At 36.8% G+C, this 23812-nt stretch overlaps 1 protein-coding gene across 1 annotated transcript in view; it reads right to left on the reverse strand.

Annotated features, from left to right (window-relative positions):
* The window catches only part of LOC150109299 (protein turtle-like), a 486901-nt gene that overhangs the window by 82573 nt on the left and 380516 nt on the right, over positions 1 to 23812 (reverse strand). The window contains exon 11 of the mRNA XM_090402074.1: positions 6253 to 6330. Within this exon, the coding sequence (XP_090258200.1) occupies positions 6253 to 6330 (78 nt within the window). The remainder of the gene's footprint in view (positions 1 to 6252; positions 6331 to 23812) is intronic.

The raw sequence follows: 23812 nt of genomic DNA on the forward strand, positions 1-23812 counted from the left end.
ATTATAGAAGAATGTTTGAATTCTCTTACCTTGCACATCTCTCTTTTGGTTTTTTTGTCACACTTTCCTGATATTTCTCATAATTTGAGCTCATATTTTGCCCTATGAAAAACTACAAGTAAGTGTGCTTTCATTCTTTCATTACCATTGTGTTTTCCTCCCAATTTCTGCTGTTCCTTTCATTCTTTCATTACCATCTTGTTGTCCTCCAAATTTTCTGCTGTTCCTTTCATGCTATCATTCATATATTGTAACACCCTCACTTGCTTCCATCACTGCACTTTCACCCTATAATCTTACCAATGTTCACATCCCCCCCCCTTTGTCATTCATCACTCTACTGTTATGCTTCTTACTCTTCCCAAACTTCTGGTACTCCCTTTCAAAACACTTCTGAAACACCTACTCACTAGTCTCACCTCCCTTCCATAAATTATTATTATTATTATTACCCCATCTGACCTCCATGAAGTAAGAGACTCATCATGAGAGTTACAAACTATTGCACACAATGCTCATCCTACAATGCCTTAAACTGATTCAATGTGTCTACATTCACAAAAAACTCAGTCAATACATTCCACTCACTAACCACTCTCCATGCAAAGAATCTTCTCACTCCTCTGCTCACACCCTCCTCATACAGTTTCCAGTGATGCCTCTTGTTTTACCCCCCCCTCCTCTCCCATTCTATGAAAAATCTCTTCCATGTCAACCTGATAACCCTGACTAGTTTATATGTCTCAATCATATCCCATCACACCTCTTCCTCCTATTCACAAGGCTTTGCAACTTACATTCTCTTAATCTGTCCTTGTACTCCACATTCCAAAGATGACTGACATCTTTATAAATCTTCTCTGGATCCCTTCCAACATATCCTTGCTGCCATGAAAACCTGGCTACCAAATCTGTGCACAATAATCCATATGAGGCCTGATCGAGGCCTTATACATCTTAAAACTTTCACCTATATTAATTAATCTATGCTAATATTAATTTTAGTAATATTAATAAATATAATATTAATTAAATCTTACATCTATAAATCTTTCACCTTTCATAAAGAATACATTTCACAAACACTAGAGTGAACAAAATCTCTCATATTAAATTCAGCTGCCACTGCAGTGTTGTATTGTTTGATATGGCATCCATGCTATTCATTGGTACCATATTAAATAATACAACAATACCATATACATAAACTATTTTTTTCTTCTAAACATTACACCAACAATCTCAGCCACACACTCAAAAAATCAAGAAACTACTAAAAATGACATGAATATGATTAACTCAACAGTTACAACTGAATGCTTCTACTCAACAAGCTTCTCTTAGCTAGCCATCAAAAAGTATGTTTATTCCATCATAGCACAGAAGTTAATTTTTTTGCATGAATTCAAATGATTTTAAAGTGAAAAAAGAGGGACGAATGAAGCTATTCAGCTTCCAGAAACAATACACTACAAATTATACTAAATATAACAGGCCACAATAAATTAAAGATACCAAGAAATTATATACTTGGTTTAATCCTTTATCCAAGTGTAAGCAAAAAAGTTTGCACCTGAACTATTTTCTGGACTGGGGCAACTCGTGGTAAAGGTGTATGACTTCACATCACTTACCTTAGTATCCCATAATGCAAAGCACATATCCTTACAGGCATGTATAATGCTATGCATTCTGGGAAAGGTCATTACCCAGATAAAGGATTAAACCAAGTATGTAATTTCTTGGTATCTTTAATTTATAGCATAACCAAGTGGAAACACTTGGTTTAATAATGATTAATTAACTTTCAACAACTATCTCTAATCTAGAGTATTTTAATAATATAGTGTGACATTTTGGCAACTTGTATGTAAAAATATGACTTCTGCATTACTTTAAACTTGGTATCGCCTCTGGGTCTGGCTTCCACTGATGAGACCTCAATAAAGGTCAAAACCGGTCTGGGTAGTGATCCTTCCCATAATGCATAGCATTATACATACCTGTAAAGATATGTGCTTTGCATTATGAGATACTAACGCAAGTGATGTGAAGTCATACACCTTTACCACAAGTTGCCCCCCAGTCCTGAAAATGGTTCAGGTGCAAACCTGTTTGCTTACACCTGGATAAAAGATTAAACCATTATTATTATTATTATTATTATTTAGGCCTCCAAGGAGTCAAAAGACTCTCGCAGCAGGTCCTTCTTAGGAAACACTAGTCTATCAACTCAACATGGGGGGTCCCTCCAGGAAACACAAAGTCTATCATACCACTCCTTAAACTCATTAACCATTCTCGCTCTCACCACTCTATCAGGCAATGCATTCCATTTTTCAACCACACTCCATGCAAAGAAACCACTCCTCACCCTCTTGCTCACAGTTTCCTTCCATAACTTCCAGGGATGGCCCCTTCTCATCACTCCTTCCCGCTGTTCAACCAAGCGAAAGAACTCTCCCCAGTGTCAACCCTGTAACCACCTCTCAACAGTTTAAAAGTCTCAATCATATCACCTCTCCTTCTTCTATCCACCAAACTCTGCAGTCCACATTCCCTCAGCCAATCCTCATAACTAACATCATACAGTCCTGAAACTGTCTTTGTTATCTGCTTCTGTATCTTTTCCACAGTTAATTTATCCCCTTCAAATCCTGGGGACCAAATCTGAGAACAATAGTCTAAGTGTGGTCTGATCAGGGTCTTATACAATGGAATGATAACTGTTTTATCTCTGCAGGTCAGCATCCTTCTCATTATTGCAGCAATCCTTTGTGTTACATTCACCACCTTTACAATATGTCCCATTCATTTGCCCATCTGTCTAGCTTATTCAAATCCTCTTGCATGACTACCACATCTGCACTATTACTAATAACCCTTCCCAGTTTCACATCATCCGCAAACAACCGAATGTCCCCCTGCATTCCACTGACAATGTCATTGATATAAAGGTTAAACAATATAGGTCCCAGTACTGAGCCCTGTGGGATCCCACTTGTAACCCTCTACCTCCTTGAAACTACCCCACCATACACAATCTCTGATACCTATCGGACAGCCATTCCTGAATCCCATTGACCAATCTGACATCCAGACCCATGTACTGCAACTTAAATATCAGCTTATCATGTGGCAACCTGTCAAATGCCTTTGCTAAGTCTAGGAAAATAGCAGTATATGCCTTTCCCTCATCTACTGATCTTGTAACTTTATTATAAAAGGCTAACATATTACTAAAACAAGAGTGCCCCCTCACAAATCCATGTTGACTCTCACAGATAACATTACCCTCATCTCCTCAATGTTGTATAGGTCACTAACTAATTTCACCAAGATCTTAAGTGTCTAATGATAGGCCAGTTTGTGTGTCATCAGTAGTTATTCCCTCTATTACAGTTTGCTACTGCCCTTATGCAATGGCACTATCTTACTTTCTTTCCAGTCCCTGGGCACCTTTCCTGTAGCCAGACTTTCATTGAAAAGCCAGGTCAAAGGAGCTGTCAGTTCTTTAGCACATTCTCTCAAAATTCTCAAAATGGTGAAATACTATCTAGTCCCATAGCTTGACTGACATTCAGAGTACTCAGTATTTGAAACGCGTTCTCCTCCTGCACCTCCCATAGCTTTACTGACATTCAGAGTACTCAGTATTTGAAACGCGTTCTCCTCCTGCACCTCGAACCTGCCTTATCCCTTTAGTATTAAAATTTACTCCTCCAGGAGTAAATATACCAATAAAGTGTTCATTGAACAATTCCACTATGTCCTCTGAATCAGTTACTCTATTTCCATTTTTATCCCACAATGTCTTCCACAATCATTTCTCCTCCTACTGGCCACATAGCTAAAAATTCCAGGATTTTCTTTGGATCTTAGGGCCAATCTCTTCACATATTCCAGTTTCGCCTTCCTTACCATACTAGTCACTCTCCTGGCCTGTGTCTTATATTCTTCATGCATCTGCTCTTCATCTGTCTCCTTATATCTCTTCCATAGCCTCTTTTTTACATGTAGCTCCTGTTTAATATTGTTTGTCATCCACTTTACACCAAATTGTATCCTCTTCTTCACTTGTGGAATACAGCTTACTATTGCTGCTAACAAATATCCCGGCCTTCCAATTCCTCCCTCCATGAAACTTACCCAAGTTGACGTCTAAGACTATTGTAATCACCTGCCCTATAATTCCACATATATTCCCATCGCTTTGATACTCCTGCATGTCTATTCATCTTCCAAGTCAAAACCACATAGTCACTCTCTCCAACTGGTGGGAGAGATGTCATCTCACTTATTATCAGCTCTTCTGATGTTATGACCAAATCCAAAACTCTTGAACCTCTTGTTCCCTCTATTACATGTTGCCTAAGATATTTGTCCCTCAAGAATTCTAGAAATTCCATTCCCTTATTGCTATATGCATCTTTCTCTCCCCAATTTATAGTACTGTAGTTAAAATCGTCCATAACAATCAAGTATCCAACCAACCTCCTGTGTATGGGCCCAACATAAAAAAAAAATAATTATAATAAAAAAGTATAAAAAAAGTGGACATAATTTCTTGGTATCTTTAATTTATAGTATAACCAAGTGAAAACACTTTCAATAACAGGCCACAGTTAAGAAAGTTGCATCTTACTGAGCTGTAAACAAGCTCAAATAAGTACCAACCACTGTATTTCACTGATCATAATATGATATTTTGTGAGCTACTACTGAAATAAATCAAATACTGACATTTCCTGTTCAGTGAAACAGTGAGCTCAAATCTCCTACAAACTTTTATTATATTATTATATTATATTTAGAATCTGAGGACTGAAGTGTTCTTTAGTCCTCAAATTCTAAGTATAAAGAAAATCAACAGTAGTATACATGGCTTCACACAAAACTTAGCAACTTTTAAAATGTTACCTATGCAGTTTCCTATACAAGTGACCTCATTCCTCATTTTAGAAAACAGAAATTACTAGATTGTAGTGTGTGATGAAATAGTGAGTTAAAAAAAAAACAACAAGAATTTTTGTAGTACAAAATTGACTAAAAGATCTTCAGTCTATTCTGTACATTTTATTTTTATTATGTAAAACAAATTTTACAGCTGAACAAATGCTCACATTTATATATACATAGCCTGGCCACTTTACTAGGACTTAGTGCTAACAATGTTTATACTACCTTTGATGCAAATTACATCTCTGGTATGACAAAGTTCAAAGTTTCCAAGATGGTGAAAAGTAAAATAGCCTCACATACCCCCTATAAGGGAATAAAAGGCATTAGCCTTTTTTTTTTTCTTTTTTTTTTCTTTTTTTCAGTATTACCAAGAATATTGCCATATTCAGTTATCATTAAAATTTGTAAATCTTGCAGCAGCAGCAATGCTGGTAGGGGAGTATTATGACCAATATGTCTTTTCAGTTCACCATACAAATGCTTCATTGGAGTGCAAATCTAAACAACCATGAAGTACTGATGGTATTCATCATACTATGAATTTGCAACTCTAGCAAAGTCAGTGGTAGAGATGTCATCTTGGAATCAGCCCTCTCATTAAGATTCAAGTACAACTTTGTTTTGGTGTATTTGATTAGCAATTATGTTCACGAAGAGTATTTATTTTTTATTGAATAATTAAAGGATAAAGAGTATTAGTAAAATATGCCTGAAACCTTTATTCCCTTCCAACATTTGCATTACCAGTTGGGAATGCATTTCTCAGTTTATGTAGGATATTTTAACTTACAAACTGGTTATTTTACCATAGTTTATTCTTTTGCAATCAGTGAGCTGATGGGTTTTAGTATTCCTGAACTGAAAGTAAACTTTTCAATTCAAGATTAGGCAATAGCACCTTTGAGTATTCATATGATCATTCTCTAACCCAGTTTTTGACTGCATTTGTTACAGTTTGCCATATTTGAAATGCTAGTAATGAACCTAGAGTAGGAGATTATTATAATTCTCTTTGCTATGCAAGCATACTAGATATATACAAACATAGGCTATATTGCCTCTTTGGAATATTGTGAAATTATTATCTTTCCAATCAAACTGACTGCATTGTTTGTCTCACACCTGAGTGATGGATAGTGCTCTCCACCTAATGCAAAAACATTCTCATATAAATTTGTATATATTGAGTCAAATTGAACAATCTATCAATAAGCAAGTCCTAATAAAGTGGGTAGCTGGTGTACATATCAGGGTGAATGTGCGTGAAAACTGATAAAGTGCAGAACTTACCTGATGGTTTCTGCACTGTCGGAATGTAGGTTGCCCCATATGCATCCGTTGGATATACACCACCCAGATAATCCCATGCTATAAAGCAAATGAGTAAAAATGTATTTTTGACCCTTTCATATTTTTTTTTCTTATTATGTGGTCAATTTAATTTTTCAGGTAAAATATCACGTATAATAAAAATGAATGAAATCTTCAAAATATTATACAGAGGTTGTGAAAAGAGATATAAAGTAGGTTTCTGGAAATAATGTTTTTCATTCATCATGAAGTTGCTGATTACTAGATATTACAAAGGTGACAAAATTTTCTCCCATCCCCCCAAATCCAGCTGAATTTTAGTAATTCAGAAAAGCAATTAAGTAAAATAGAATGCAGTAATATTTTTTCTTTTTGTCATAAAATAATTTATTTAGTAAGGATCTAAGACACTGTTATGCACATTTTTGCTCTTTTATTCTGTAATAAATAAAACCCCAACATTCATTTTTATTTTTATTTGTAAAATTTTAAAGGGTTGAGAAAATACAGCACATTTTGGCAGATTCCATGAGCAGACTAGTATTATATAAGCTGGATATTTTATTCAGGAAACCAACTTCTCCCCAACTCCATGCCACTTTAGTAAGGATAATGTGTTATTGGTGATGTGGTTTAAATTATCTGTTTACGAAATGGTTTTATTTTATTTGGATTACCTTAATAATGGTTAATCCTCAGGTATGATTAATAATAGACAGGATCATACTGTATTTAAAGATGAGTCTTAATCACTAGATTCTACAAACATGTTTTTTTTTAACTAATTGTATTTTATGACTATAAAAACTTATATTATGAACGTTTTATTAGGTATTGCACAATACATTAAAGGTTAATCAAAACCAACTAGTTTTACAAACACCTATAATCTGAAAGCTTTATCAGGGCTTTTTATGAAAGAAATGAAGAAAGCAACTGATGTTAAAAAAACCTAAATAAATTGTTAGAATAGCATAATTCAATGTAAATTAAATACAGCTACAAGATACATGGCATGTCAACTGTTCTCTGTAGAGTTTATCAGTAATTGTTGGAGAAGTCTGATATGTCAAGAAAGCTGATTAGTGATATACAGATCATTTAGAATGAACCCTTAATTTCTGTTAAGGAATCCACATGAATGAATTACTGCCATAGATTCTTTGATTTGTCTAGGCTTTCACCTAAATAGGGCATATGAATATATCCCAGTCAGCTTCATGAATTTGTAACTGAAGTACAGTGAGCTAGCCAGGACTTTTTTTTTTTCTTCTTTTTGTGCTCTATGTCACTGATATGTTCTTTCATTCAGAACTTCAGCTTGTTTGGCCTATGTAAGCAAGACACAGGAACATGTTATTATATAAACACCTAGGTGCTTGTAGAAGGCAATACTGCCTTTCAGAGATCTGAGGAGGATAACAAAAATGGTTTGGATTGTATTGAAAGCTACTCTTGACTGCTGTGTTCTTTGAGAAACAAGAGCAATCTTGATGGACAAATTACCAACATATCAGATGAAAATAGAATCCCTGTATATTTTGGTTTTAGAGAGGAGAATTATCCAAAATGAATATCTTGTTGACTGCTTTTTTTTACATATCCATTAAGAACCAAACAAATGGAAAGGGTTTAAAGTTCCTCCATAAGTTTGGTTTCTTTATTAATTTTTGATATCTTTATTATTTATGATAGAGTTAGTTTATGAGAAGATGATGAAGAGCCAAAGCATGAAGATAGCAATTATGAGTAGACTTGCAGAAAATTTGTACAAAAACACCATTATTACTTTTTTTCTTTGTGATTAGACTATTCAGAAAGGGAATTTACCCTTTTTCTCCAACTTTAATGTGAAATATATATTATGATAGAATGAAGGAAAAACTGCTGCAAGGTGCAAAAGTCATGTTTCCAGAGTATGAAAATATCATCTATATACCTCCACCAAATGGCAGGTTTCGGTGTAGTTTGGGATAGGAAATGTCTCAAAGTTTTCCATGAATAGCTCATCCACTGCCAATCCAGACTGTTGTCTATAAAAACTCCTGTTCCACTGAAAGAAATCAGACTGGAGGCAATGTTTGAACAGTTTAGTGACATCTGGTGAGAAAATATCTTTAATTAGGTCTAACACCTCTTCATATAGAATGCTGGTAAAAAGAGAAATTATATCCAAGCTAACAAGAATATCTGATGGTGATATATCAACATTTGACAACTTTTGAATAAAATAGACTCAATTTGTGATATAAGAATCCAAGTTCTTAATGTGATTTTCTGATAGACCAGTGAGATGGTTAGATACTTATTTATTATCTATGTTCCTGGTTATTTTCACAGTTTTGGCCTTTTTATTGCTGATTGTCATACCAAATTTGTTACAGCTGTCATTCCATTACATGCATTCTTTGTGATTAGGATATCCAGAAAGGGATTTTGCTTCTTTCTACAATGTTAATGTGAAATTTATATCATGGTGATATAAATTTCACATTAACATCATTACTTAAGAGAAATTTAGGAGTACAGTCATATGTGTAAAACATAGAGCTAAGTTTGATATCCATGATTCTGATATCAGGTTAATACCACTGTTTCACAGTCTGATCCATATTGGATGCTGAATCACAGTGGAGATAGTGTATGGATATCAACCACACACCTTCAACCTATCCCTTAGAGAAAGAATTTCATAGACCTGTCACCAGCATGGTCACTCATCTCTGAATCCTCTCAACCACCTCTAATCTCCATGAAATACAGGTGACAAAATCTGTGCAAAGAAGTGCAGCTGAATCATAGCCTTATAAAGAGGCTATGTACCCCCCCCAAAAAAAAAAAATTTTTCCCCCTATATCATTAATATACAAATTAAAGAGTAGTAGTGCTAGTACAGACTCTGAAGTACTTCAATGGTTACCTATATTCTCTTAGAGTCTTCACTCTTCTCCATGTACTACTCTCTGGCATCTGTCTGTCAGCCACCCCTCCCTTCCATGCCACAAGCTTCATGTCCATTCATATTTACTCCAACTTTTGCAAGTTTTCCATGTCTTAATAATTAGATTGTATATTTGCATGGAACACAAGACCAATGTGCCATCTAGCATCATTACTGTATTCAGATTGATATTTTACAATATGCTTAGTACTTGTTGTTTATCTACCTTAATTCTTTTTCACATCAGCAACTACAAAATCTCAATCTGGATGATACACATTTGCAAAGTGATCCCTCAGCAACTCAACTATTTCTTTTGCTTCTGTTCTGTCACCCTTCCCACTTTCAGTATTGATTAAAGTCATCCTTCCACAGCAATTCTTCCTGTTACTTACTTGCTTACTACATAATGAAACAACTCTTTTGGATTTACTCTGGTCTACTTAGCTTTTAGGTACAGATAATCTCATAATCTGATTTATCCCTTTCTTACCATACTAGCCACTCTTTTTGTCTGCATTTTGTACTGTTCATGACTATGCTGATCACTTTTACTTTATATTCCTTTCACACAGTTTGCTTTTTTTTTTTTTATTGCAGCTCTTGATTTATATCTCTACTCATTCACTTAACCACCACTTGATTTATTCTTCTGAGTGTAGGTATGCAGTCTGATAATGCTTCTCTGAATTCCCTGACCACTTCCTTGCAGTTTCTCAAGCCATGGTACTGTTCCAAGATGCATCCTAAGTCAGTCATGATTACCAGCTTTATAGTTAAACATAAACCTTTCTTACCAGAGAATTACACATGTTTAGCAATCTCCAAGAACAAGATTGCATGGCATCTCTCCCCAACTGGAGTCAGAGTGTCTGCCATGTTTATGGATCTTCTCATGCTATAGCATTAGAAGATGCTATTATGGATCTTTTTAAGAAGATATAAGGATCTATTATGGATCTCTTTAAGAAGGTCTGAAGATCCATAATAGCATCTTCTGATGCTATTATGGATCTTCATTATCCTCCATGCCATGATGTTTCAGGTAATTATCTCTTAGCAACTATATAATTCCACTTGCATCTTGCCATGCCTTCATCGCCCCCTCATATCTATGTTCCCATAGTTGAAGTCTCCCCATAATAATTGCTTGACTGCACTCATTGTGCTAATCTGCATGCATGGCATCCACATCTACCTGCCCCCCCCCCCGGTCTATAGCAGCAACCAATAGTATATTTTGTCTTATTAGCATCTATCTTGCACCAGATAGCCTCAAATGAAACATCTTCTCAGACCTAAAATTATCCTAAACTTCCATTTTTGTTGGTTGAAGTTCTTCAGCCATCATCAGCAATACTCCACCTTTTGTCCACCTTTCACATCTCGCCCACTCAAAGTCTTTATGTTGAAGCAAATGAACTAGCTCTATCACTTAGATAGAAACAGTTATCTCTTAATTATGCCCTAAAAATAGTCTCTTCCAGAGTATCCTAAGTGAACCAGTCTCTTTTCTTCTGCATTAGGATGCTCAATATCACACACATTACACTGCCATACATCCTTTGGCATGTAGGTTAAAGAGACTATGCAAGCTATTGGCATGAATGTTGACAACATTGCATGCACCAAACAAACAGCATCCATCCATGGAAGGTTTGCACTCCATCCTGCAACCTCTCACTTTGTCAACTATAAGTCTCATACCACATCATCTGTCTATCTACCTGTAGCTGTTTAATGCACACAGAGAAGTCCACTCTGATTTCTTGCCCATCTATACTGATGGTTCAAGAACTGAGACTTCTATTGGCTGTGCTGCTGTGTTTCCTGACATTATTATCTCCAACCAGATCCCACTTGATTGCATTATTATAAAGTAGAGTTGCATGCCATTCAAGCTCGCACTTGTGCATATAAAAGAAAACTGCTACCAAAAATGTGTAATAAAGACTCATTCAGGTCTTTATAGGCTATCTCCTCTCCTGTGTATAACTCACATCCAGTACTGTGTGAGGAGCTTATACAGTGTTGTTGTATAAAATGAAGACCCTTAATTATGATGTTTGGTTGTGCTGGATTCCCAGCCACATTGAGATTAAGGGAAATGAGACTGTAGATGCAGCTGTTAAATCAGCTCATACTTTTTCCAAGTGTTTGACAGTACCATATACAGACTACAGACAGTTTATAAGATCAAAGCTCACTGCCCAGTTGCAGTCATCATGACAGGAAGTACTGACAGAGTACAAGATATTAAGTCTGAAGTTAAGCATTAGCAGTCTAGTGAATGCAGAAACAGAAGAGAGGATGTTGTTCTTGCCAGGCTTCATAGCTCACAGTCATCTCACACATTCTTATTTAATGAGGGCTGATGACCCGCTTATGTGTGAAAAATGCAACATGCATCTTACGATTTGTCATATGCTGGGTTTGAACAGCAAAACATTTGTAAATAAAGAAAGTGTCAAAACTGACCATAATAGCTGTTGTTTCCAGTGGTAAATTTTTTAGTTTTTTCCATGCTCTTTCAGCTATCATTTTGGATATGTTACATGAATTGCATCTTTGCTTTCTGGTCACATCTTGAAGCTAGTATATCTCCATTCCTTGCAAAAAATCTGCAGCTACATATAACAGCTGCATATGCAGCTGTTAGATCAGCTCATACTTTTTCCAAGTGTTTGAGAGTACTACATACATATTACAGACAGTTTATAAGATCAATGCTCACTGCCCAGTTGCAGTCTTACAAGATATTACATCTGAAAATAAGCATTAGCAGTTTAGTCAATGCAGAAACAGAAGAGAGGAAGTTGTTCTTGCCAGGCTCCATAGGTCACAGTCATCTCACACATTCTTATTTACTGAGGGCTGATGACCCACTTATGTGTGAAAAATCCAACATGCATCTTACCATTTGTCATATTCTGGTGAAGTGCCAACACTTCACATGAGAGAAGAATGAAATTTTTACCTTTCTAGCTGAGTCATCTACACTCAGGAAGATATTATCAGACTCAGACAAAACATGATTTTTTTAACATTTTGCAAAGAATTAATTTATAACACATATGATTATAATTTTATTTATATGTAAATACTGCATTGCATAAACCATAACCCAACCAACCAACCACCTCCTGTCCTAGTCCCTCTATCTTCCCTGAAAATACAATATCCTTTACATTCTATCCCTGTAGTTATATAATTTTCTGTCAATCAAGTATCACCAAATGTCTATAATTTTTGGCAAAGTCGAGCTGTCCAATGGTTCTACACAAATATCAGAAGTATCAGAAATAAAGGAGAGGAGTTTTGGGCATTTCAACATTACCTTGGATCTATAGTTACCCTTGCGTAATGTCATTACCGACTCATTCGGGTTTGAAATACGTGAAGCTACATTCAACATTGCATAATTATTTCTGTAAACACACTCATTTGTCTCCACGGCAGCTGAATCCACACTTGACTGCATCCTCCCAATACATCTAGTTTCCCTGAAGTGCAAATCTAACTCCAAAACCATTCAAATACAGTCTCAGGCATATACAAGTCCTCCCTCTATTAAATTCACTCCATACATCTATAAACTGAAAAAGTAGAAGCTGATCTAACAGCTACATCTGTAATCTCATTTCTCTTAATTTCAATGTGGCTGGGAATCCAGCAATCTTCTGCTTTTTCTATTCATGCAAATAACTTCATCACATGCCTCTCTAGCTGAATTGGTCAATGTTATCTTCAGAGTTTGCTCATTACTCTCCAAGGTTTGGCAATTGTTGTCAAATTCGTCCATTTTTTCACAAATAATATTTCTACAGTTGTCTACAGTTCACTTCTAAAAGTTTGGTGCCTTTAATTTTTCCTTTTGATATGATATTTATTTTTATACTTTTTAAAATTAAGTGATGATCACTTCTGTATTCTGTACTCTTCACATTGGTTCAGTATTCTGAACCAGTGTGAAGATCACTATCAATAATAACATATTCAAAAAAGACTTTCTTTTTTCTTGTGTCTTTTCTCCATTTGAATTTTTGTAGATGTTTGTGCTGAAACAAATGTTATGCTATGCTGAAACATGGCATTAGTGATGACTAATTCATGTCAAACAGCTATGCTGAAATATAGCATTAGTGATAACTAATTCATGTCCCGAACAGAAATTCAGCAGACACTTACCATTACCATTATTATTAGCTTTGCCCTTTTCTCCAAATTTTTTCAGAGCATTTCTTGCTTGGGATTCATTTCGTAACCTATTGTTTAAATCTCTAACAAGGACCGCCTTTTTCATTTTCTTTATGTTAGCTGCTTTCTCTAATGATTCAAAAATGCTTCCACTTTTTCCTTAGTAAAACCTTTTATGGGATCATAGGCACAAATAAGTTTCTTTTTTTTCCCCATTTTGAAATGTGCCATATAACTTTACTCAAAATTGCCTGCCAATCAAGAAGTTTATCTTCAATGCTATCACAAATTCTTCCTTTCTCTGATTATATGCCTGAATATAACATCCTACATTTATTATTTAGGGAGACTTCACCTGTCTTCTTTGTCTCAGTAACAGTGATTATGTCCACAGAGTATTTCTGCAGTTCTTCTGTCAATTTGATTTCCTTTCTGTTGATACTTTTTATATTGATGGTTCCTGTCTTCAGTTCTTCTGACTGCTTGTTCCACTAACTGACTTTTCACTGTCTGGCTTGATTCTATAATCAAAACAGCAGGGAGAGAGAGAGAGGGACTGTTTAACTGACTGATGTCCCAGTGAGCATGAAATTGTATCATATTGTACCGTTATGTTTATTTCTGGTTTAAGACAATACCGAATACAATTTGGTCAGCTAAGTCCTAAATTGCCGGCTCATCCTTGTTCATTCAGTATCCAGTGAATATTTATTAATGAGGCACACCATGTGAAGGCAAGGACAAGACATTAGTTTAGAAGTCCCGGTTGGTTCTTTACATTCTTTAAAGGCCTTGATCCTTAAGCAACCTATTATATAATTCACAACTCTGCTCGAAAAAAATCTGCCTCTCACTCCCCTACTCACATCCTCTTTATACAGTTTTCAGGGATGACCTCTGGTTCTCCCCTGTTCTCCCACTATTCTCTGTAGAACTTCTACACCATTAATCCTATAACAACCCCCCCCTGCAGAGAGCAAGGATTATGAATGATATGCTGGCTGAAATGTGTGAGCAGATGGGAGTACAGTTTGTTAATGTGTGGAATGAGTTTGAGGGATGAAGTGAGCTGTATGGGAGTGATGGACTGCATTTGAGTGGTCATGGTGTGAATCACTTGGAGAGACTGCTGCTGGAAGGTAGAGAAGTGAATAAAGAGAATGAATCAGATCGAGAGGGGGAGTGATGTGGAAGAGCAGGAGAGATTGAAGAGGTGAATATGAATGGGGAAGTGAGTGGTATGAGTATAGAAAATGAGAGAATGGGTGTGCAAGAGGAGCAGGGAAACAGGGAGGCTCAGGGTGGACAGGGGTACACAGCGTGAGAAAGGTGGATGCTCCAAGAGGAGGTGAGAGCATGTGTAGGCAGGAAAGGAATGGGATGACCAGGGATCAAGAGGAAATAGTTGGAATTGAAAAGGATTCCAAAATGAAGAAGCAGAAAGGGAAATGGCCCCAGTCGAGCATGGAGAGATCACATCGAGGGAGTGGTATCAGTGGAACTAGCTGTAGATCCAGAAATGAGCTGCTGTGTTTGTATACAAATGCTAGAAGTATAAGAAACAAGGCAGATGAAATGGTTGCACTGATTGCGTCTGTTCACTCAAAGATTGTCGGAATAAGTGAGACATGGTTAGAAGAAGATTACATCCTGACAGGAATAGAGATGGAAGGGTATGATGTGTTTTGTGAGGATAGAAGGGATAAAAAAGGGAGGGGGAGTGCTATTGATGATAGAGAAAGAGTTATGTCCATACAAAGTAGAGATGCAAGATGGATATAGTGCCAGTGGTTTTGAGGCAGAATGGTGTGAGATAGAGGTGAATGGAATCAAATACTTGGTGGGATGTTGTTATAGATCAGGTAATGTGGATGGTGGTGATAGTGAAATGTATACTCAAATTAGCCAAGCAAATAAGAAAAGGGTGATCATTATGGGTGATTTTAATTATGGCAATATAGACTGGAATGATGAAATAGCAACTGGAAGTAACAAAAATGAGTTTCTTGAGTTTATAAGGGATAACTACCTCAGACAGTATGTAACAGAGGGCACACGAAGATTAAGGACCTTGGATTTGGTCATTCTCATGGTCACTCTCACCAATTGGTGAGAGTGACCATGAGGTAATTACCTGGGTGGTTGCCAGCAGTGTGAGGACCCCTGTGAGAAAAGAGTATATGTGGAACTACAAGGGGTGGGGGTGATTATGAAGAGCTCAGGAGACAGCTTGCGGGTGTACCGTGGAATGAGGAGTTAGCTGGAAAAGAGATCAATGCAGCTCGGGGGGAATTTTCAAAAACTATCTAGTAGATGCAATGTCTAAATGTATTCCAAGGGTGAGAAGGTTAAATAAAGTAGGTGTGAGATGGATGAATAAAGAGATTAAGCATGCGATACAGAGAAAAAGGGCATTGTCGAGGCAGCATAAGAGAAATGGAAATAGCCAATTTCATGAGGTATACAAAGACCAGGCAAGGAGGGTAACTTGGTTAGTGAGAGTAGCTAAAGAGAGGTATGAACAGCAGTTAGCTAATGAAGCCAAAAAGAATCCTAGGGACTTCTTTCGATATGTAGCCAGCAAAAGAAAGAATGATTATGGAAGGATAACATTGATTGGAGAAAATGATATAAAGACAGCTGTTGCAGAATGTGTGGTGGAGATACTTAATGAGCAGTTCATAAAGATCTTTCAATCTTGTGAATGTGACTTCATGGAGAGATTGAGAGCAATTGATGATGGGGAGGAGAGACTGACTGTAAGTGAGCAAGAGGTGTTTGGGGAGTTGAGTAAACTAGATGTAAATAAGGCTGTGGGACTTGATAATATATCACAGCGTATTCTGAAGGAATGTGCCATGGAGTTGACACGTGCCTTGACATATTTTTTTAATATGAGTCTTGCACTTGGTCAAGTTCCTAAGGGGTGGAATTAGGACAAGATTGTGCCACTTCATAAAGGCGGTGATCGAACTCAAGCATCAAACTATAGGCCTATCTGTGTGTCAGGTGTTGTGGTTAAGTTGTTGGAGAAGCTTGTGAGAACTAGGATCCAGAGTTGGGTTGACAACAATGGTATTATCTTTGATGGATAGCATGGATTTGCTAAAGGGAGGTCATGTTTTAGTAATCTACTTACTTATTATAATAAAGTGACTGCTTCCTTGGACAGAGGAGAAGGATACACAGTAATATACTTGGATTTTGCAAAGGCTTTTGATAGAGTACCTCATGATAAGTTGACAGTCAAACTAGAGCAGATGGGATTGGATATTAGATTAGTGCATTGGATTGGAGACTGGCTATCTGATAGGTATGAAGAAGTTGTGTATGGGGGGTGCGATATCCAGGAAAAGGAAAGTCACTAGTGGAGTGCCTCAGGGGTCTGTTTTAGGGCCATTACTGTTTAACTTGTATATTAATGATATTGGCGCAGATTTGGATGGAGATATTCAGTTGTTTGCAGATGATGCAAAGTTGGGACGAACCATAAAGAGTAGTGAAGATGTTGTGGCCTTGCAAGAAGACTTGAATAAATTGAGTGACTGGGCACAGAAATGGGGATGTGGGTTCAATGTTGCAAAATGTAAAGTTTTAAAATTTGGAAAACAAAGATGGGATGCAGAATTTAGGCTTGGTGAGAATATATTGTTGGAAGTAGAGGAAATAAGAGATCTGGGGGTGATAGTGGATAAGGATCTAAAATTTCGGGAAGACATCGCCAAAATTGTGAAGACAACACAAAGGCTTCTGGGAATGATGCAGAGGACACTGACATGTAGAAGTAGGGAGATTCTTGTTCCGTTGTATAAGGCTTTGATTAGGCCACACATGGACTATTGTGCCCAGATTTGGTCACCGGGTTTTCAGAAGGACGAGGAGATGGTAGAAAGGGTCCAAGGGCGACTGACTAAGGTAGTTTCTGACCTCTGGAATATCGAGTATGAGGAAAGATTGAGAAGATGTAATTTGCAGAGTCTGGTGGAGAGGAGGTAAAGGGGAGATATGATAGAGACCTACAAGTTGGTAAGGTGTTGTTATAAGATCAATGGTGGTGGAGAAGTTCTACAGAGAATAGTGGGAGATCAGGGGAGAACCAGAGGTCATCTCTGGAGACTGTATAAAGAGGATGTGAGTAGGGGAGTGAGAGGCAAGTTTTTTTCATGCAGAGTTGTGAATGATTGGAATGCCTTGCCTGAGAGTGTGGTGTCTGCAAGGAGTTTGAGTGTGTTTAAGACATGGTATGATGAGATGTGTGTGATAAAAGGACCTCCCAGATGAGTCTTTGACTCCATGAGGTCTTGGGGTAATAATAATAATGATAATGATGATGATGATAATAATAATAATAATAATAATAATTAAATGTACATCATTACAATCATGCTATTAATTATTTTAGTTATTTTTTTCCAGATCTAATTTGTGAGGTCTCCAATAACAAGAGATCTGAATCGGTTTTCTAAAGCGCTAACTGCGTGAATCCGCCTAAATTTTGGTCTTTCTCTGGATCTTTTTCCCCAGTGATCCTCGTGACCTAATTACTGTTTTGCTAACTTTTTTCTCTCCTGGAAAGGTTAGTAAAACAAGTTTATATAATAAGTAAAACAGGTTAAAGTAACCATTTCACAGTTGCCACCTGTGAAAGTGATCATATGGTCTTGACCTGGGAGGTGGTTGAATGTGTAGAATTTTCAGTTAAAAGAGGGTATATGTTGAATTACAGGGCTGGTAGATATAACAAGCTTAGGAGATTGCTTGAATCAGTGCCATGGTATGTAAAATTGCAAAGGCTGGATGCTGATAGTGCATGGGAAGTGGTAAAGAGTTCATGAGAGAAGTAATAGTAGATTGCATGCTTGGAGTCAGGAGAATAAATCAAGTGGGAGCTAAATGGATAAATACCATCATTAAGCTGGAGTTACAAAAAAATAAAAATTTGTGGAGGGAATTCAAGGAGATAGGTGACCAACAGACACATCAGCAGTAAAAAGTACAGAGAAGGGTAACCAGGGTGGTAAGAGGCAAAAGCAGAGTATGAAAGAAAATTAGCAGTGCAGACCAAAGATAATCCCAGTTCTTTCAATATGCTGCTAGTAAAAGGAAAAACGTTTATGGCAGAATGATTTTAATGAATGCCATTGGGAGGAAGGTAACTGAATCAGCCAAAATAGTAGAATAACTAAATGAACACTTTGTAAGATTATGTCATTCAGGTAGAGATATTGCAGTGATGAGAGAAAGGTAGACTTATATGGGAGCTGAGGTAAATGAAATGGAGGTGCATAGCATATTATAGAACCTTGATGTGAATTCAGCTATGGGATTAGATGGTATACCAGTTTGAGTGTTACGAGAAGGTACTAGAGAACTGACAGTCTTTTGACCACATTATGTAATCTTAATTTCAGCTCTGAGTTAGTCCTAAGGGGGGGGAGAGGAACAAATAGTTCCACTGTATAAAGGAGGCTCCAAGACATATGTAGCAAATTACTGACCAATCAGCATATCAGGAGTCATCAAGAACAAAATACAGGAGTGGATAGACAGAAATGGGATACTATATGGGGTGGGGGGAAGGAATATAGTTTTGTGAAGCACCCTTCACAAAACCTTTCACGCTTTATAACATAATGACAGCTGAGTTGGTAAAGGTAATGGGTTTACATTGATACTGCTGGTCTTTGCAAAAGCTTTTGACAGGATACTGCATAGAATTCTAATCAATAAATTGCAGCACATGAAGATGGATATAAAGTTGGTGAAGTGAAAAAGAGGGTGGTTGATGGAGAGATATCAGAGAGTAGTTTATTCAGGAGTAGAGTCAGTAGAAGGGCTGTAACTAGTGGCATGCCACAAGGCTCTGTTCTTGGGCTGCCACTATTTAATTTGTGCATTAAAGACATAGGAAAGGATCTGAGATGAACTATTTAGTTGTTTGCTAATGGTGCAAAATTGGATAGAGCAACAGGTAATATGGATGATGTTAAGATTTTGCAGAATGATTTGGATAGAGTGGCAGTACTGGGCAAAGGAGAATGGATATCAGTTTCATGTTGCAAAGTGTAAGGTTATGCATTTTGGGATGAAAAGATTACCACCTGTGTACTACATTAATGGAGCTGTACTTCAGAAAAATAATGAAGCCAGGGATTTGCAGATGTTAGTAGATAGGGTTAATGTTTAGCGGGCATATTATAAAAGTGACTAAAGCAGCTCATCGGATTACTTGGTTACTGAAAAATACCCTGACAGTCAGAGACAAGAAGGTTATTACACCTCTTCATCAAACTTTGGTAACCGCCCCCCTTTGACAAATACGCACAGATCTGGTCAGCTAGGTTTCCTGGTGATGAGGAGATGGAGGACAGAATCCAGAGGCAAGTGACCAATATGGTAGCAGGTCTATGGAATGAACCTTATGTTAGAGAAATTTTTTGACAGCCAGAAAAGAGATGATATGATTGAGACACAAATTACTGAAGGATTTTTACAAGATTAATACAGACAAATTGTTTTCAGAACAGAAAACAATTGAACTGGGCTATTTTACCAGAAAAAGTTGGCAAAATAGCTAAGGATTACTTGGATGTTGAAAAACATGCAAACAAGTAAAGATAGGGAAGTTATTATCCCATTTTGACTACTGTGCACAGATTTGGTCATCTGGGTTTCTTGGGGTGAATCAGGAGGTGGTAGATAGGTGAGAGATAAGTGACCAAGCTGTGACAGGTCTGTGGAATGCTCTCTATGAGAATAGTCTGTGGGTTACAAAGTTTAGTTGATAAACTGAAAAGAGGGGACATGGCAGAACTAATATTAAAGGTGTTTTTTAAAATTGATACAAAACAAAATTTTTCAGGGTGCTTAAGGGTCAAAGCTGTATAACTGAGAGGAGACCTCCACATAGCCTTTAAAGGAATGTGGAGAACTGACCAGGGCTTCTGACCTAATGTCCAATCCTCACCTTCTCATGGTGCATCCTGTTAGGTATCTACCTTGACATTGAATGAACGAGGATGGGCTGGCAATTTGGGATTAGCTGACCAAATTGTATTCTTATTGGCTTAAACCACAATATAAAATGATGGTACAACATGACAGAATTTCATGCCAGCTGGGGTGTTGCCTGGTTAAACAAGGCCCCCGTTTTTGCAAGGGAACCAGGGTGAACAGCGAAAAGTCAGCTACTGGAACAAATCATGAAACACACCCCAACTCAATATTGCCAGAGTTCAAGATCAGTACTACAAACATAAGAAGCCTGAATGGCAGAGAAATGAAGCTAGCTGAGGAATTGGATAAGTACCAGATCGACATAATAGGGGTGACTTAAACAAAAAAGACAAAAACTGGTGAGATCTTTCTGAGCAATAAATACAAAATGTTATATTCAGGCAATGACAATCAAGGAAAAGAAGGAGTAGCCATAGTATTAAACACTAAAAAGGAGGGGCTAATCTTCTTGAATGGCAGGCAATATCAAGTAGAGTGATGTGGGCAAATATCAGAATGGGGAACTGTACAATGAGATTTATTTGTGCCTATGGTCTCACAGTTCTACTTAGGCAGAAGTGGAGGAATTTATTGAGGCTTTAGAGAAAGCAAGTGACACTATGAAAAAGGAAAAGTTGGTCCTTGTTGGGGATCTAAATAGCAGAGTAGGAAATGATTGTCAGACATACAAAAATATTTTGGGAAAATTTGGAGAAAAGAGCAAAGCTAATAATAATGGCAAATATCTGTTGGATTTCTGCTCAGGACATGTGCACAAATTCACACGGAGAGAAGAGGCAAGGAATAAGAAAAGTCTCATTGAGTATGTGATTGTTGATAGTGATGTTTTCTCACTGTGCAGGACATTAGAGTGTACAGAGGATTTGAAATTGGAAGTGAATCACCATTTAGTCTTGAGAAGGATAAAATTGAATTTCATATTGAAAAGAAGAACATGTAAGAAAGTTTTAAAGAGAATAAAAGTTGAGAAGCTCTCAGATGTGAACTGTAGACTAAAATACACAAACATTATTCAAGAAAAAATGAATGAGTTTGAGAACAGGAACCAAATCTTGGAGATTCAGTGGCAAGCCTTGAAGAAAACCTTGATTGATTCAGCCAGAGAGGCATGTGGTGAGGTTGTCTGCAAGGATAGAAAAATCAGAACTCTATGTAGGACACAGGAAGTTAAAGAGGCATTGAAAGAAAAAGAAGAAAGCATATCAAAAGTTCCTGGCAAATAAATCAGCTTGTGCTCTTAGAGAATACGGAGACAAATGTAAGAAAGATAAACACTGTGTAAAACTAGCTAAATAAAAGTCATGGGAAGGCTCTGGTAAGAACATAGAAATTAAATATCAAAAAAGTGGCGAGATATCCTGGAAGTTGTTGAAAAAGCTCAGAAATGGAGGAAAGAATGCTATAAAAGGAATTAGAAATGATAAAGGTGACATGAAAACTGAAGAAAAAGATATCCTTGATGTATGGAGTAATTACTTCGAAAAAGTGCTAAATGAAACAATCAATGATAGCACAGTAGTAAAAAACACTCAACAGGCATGCAATTAGGAATACATATCCATAAAGTAGAAAAAGCCATCAAAAGCCTGAAATGTGGAAAGGCAATGGTGATATTCCATTAGATGGAATGGTATTCCATCTAATGGAATATTACAGAGGATGATATTCCATTAGAAATGCTGAAGTATGGAGGTATAAAAGTCTTACAGTGGCTGCACTGCTTAGTTCAGAAGGCCTGGACAGAGGGACCAATTCCAGATAATCGATTGGAGTTGAGCTCTCATAGTTCCCATATATAAAAAGGGAAATAAAATTGAATGTAAAAATTATAGCGGTATTTTACTACTGAGTGTTCCTAGTAAGATTTATGCAGGTATACTTGAGAAACAGTTGAGAAGGATTATGGAAGGGAAGATTGGCAAAGAACAAGCTGGATTCAGGCCAAATAGAGGCTGTCAGGATAGATTTTCACTTTATGACAAATAGCTGAGAAATCATGGGAATATAACAAAGATCTGTATTTAAGTTTTGTAGATCAGGGAAAAGGCATATGACAAGGTGCCAAGAGAAAAGCTATTCAAAATGCTATGGTTGTATGGTGTCTAGATCCAGAGGAAGGCATGATATCAAGCAATGCTTAGTCTTTATTTGAGTTGTAAGTGAGTACAGGAAGATAGTTTAATGTTAAATCTGGTGTCAGATAAAGATGTACATTATCCCCTCTGTTATTCATTATCTATATGGATCACATTATGAAGGAAAGTGGTATTAAACCTGATATCAAAATTGGAGATGTTAATATTATCAGCTCTATACTTTATGCGGACGATGTTATACTTCTAAATAAATCTGCTACAAGTCTGCAAGATTCCCTGACTAAATTGAATAACTGTTGTAATAGAGATGGTATGAAGGTCAGCAATAACAAGACAAAGACAAGGTAAATAGGCAGAAACATTGAAAATATCAACTACATTGTGAATGGAGAACCTATAGAACAAGTAAAACATTTCAGCTACTTAGGCAAGGTTTTCAGTGAAGATGGTAAATTAAATATGGAAATAGACAACAGAATCAACAAAGCTGGTATGGTAGGAAGTCAATCGAATAAATTTGTATGGAATAAGAGAAAAATTAGTCAAAACACAAAATTAGCTGTATACAAGATGGTGTTCAAACGAATTTTAACTTATGAATCTGAGTGCTGGGTTAGAAATAAAACACTTCATCATAGACTAGAAATGGCAGATATGAGAGTCCTAAAAAAGATTAGGGATGTGAACAGATGGCAATATCATATTAAAAACAAGGATATTAGAATAGAACTTGACATTGTTAGCATCCAGGAATGTGTTAGGCAAACTAATCTCAGGTGGTCACTTAAACAAAATGGGAGAGGAAAGATTAGCAAAACAAGTGTTCTCCGTCAGGTTGGCAGGAAAAAGACCCAGAGGAAGACCAAGATATATGTGGATTGATACAGTAAAAAGTGCCTTAGAAGACAGAAATATAAGATCTGATGATGTTGAAATCTTGATAGGTAACAGATTGATTTGGAGGAAAATTGTAGATAGGAAGTTAGTAATGATGTAAGTTTTTCATGTAGTACTATCATATCCTGTACAAGTCAGGAATTTGTTGATGATGACAAAATGTTTTGATACATGGCAAACAGATAACTAGAGATTATCAGTGGACGTTGTGTCTAGTGTGGTTAGTAAGGGTGAATGAATTTTTTTTTTTTTTGCATGGAGAGTGATCATTGGAATGGATTGCCAGAATTTGTTGTGAGTGCCCTGACAGAGTGAGTTTAAGGAGAGGTATGATAGGTTTTGTGTGTATAAAACTTAGTGTGCATCTCCCACGATGAGTCTCTGGACTCTA

The sequence above is a fragment of the Typopeltis vanoorti genome, chromosome 2 (genome assembly GCF_054136105.1).
Source record: "Typopeltis vanoorti isolate ZY-2024b chromosome 2, IOZ_Tvanoo_1.0, whole genome shotgun sequence".
In the NCBI taxonomy this organism is placed as follows: Eukaryota; Metazoa; Arthropoda; class Arachnida; order Uropygi; family Thelyphonidae; genus Typopeltis; species Typopeltis vanoorti.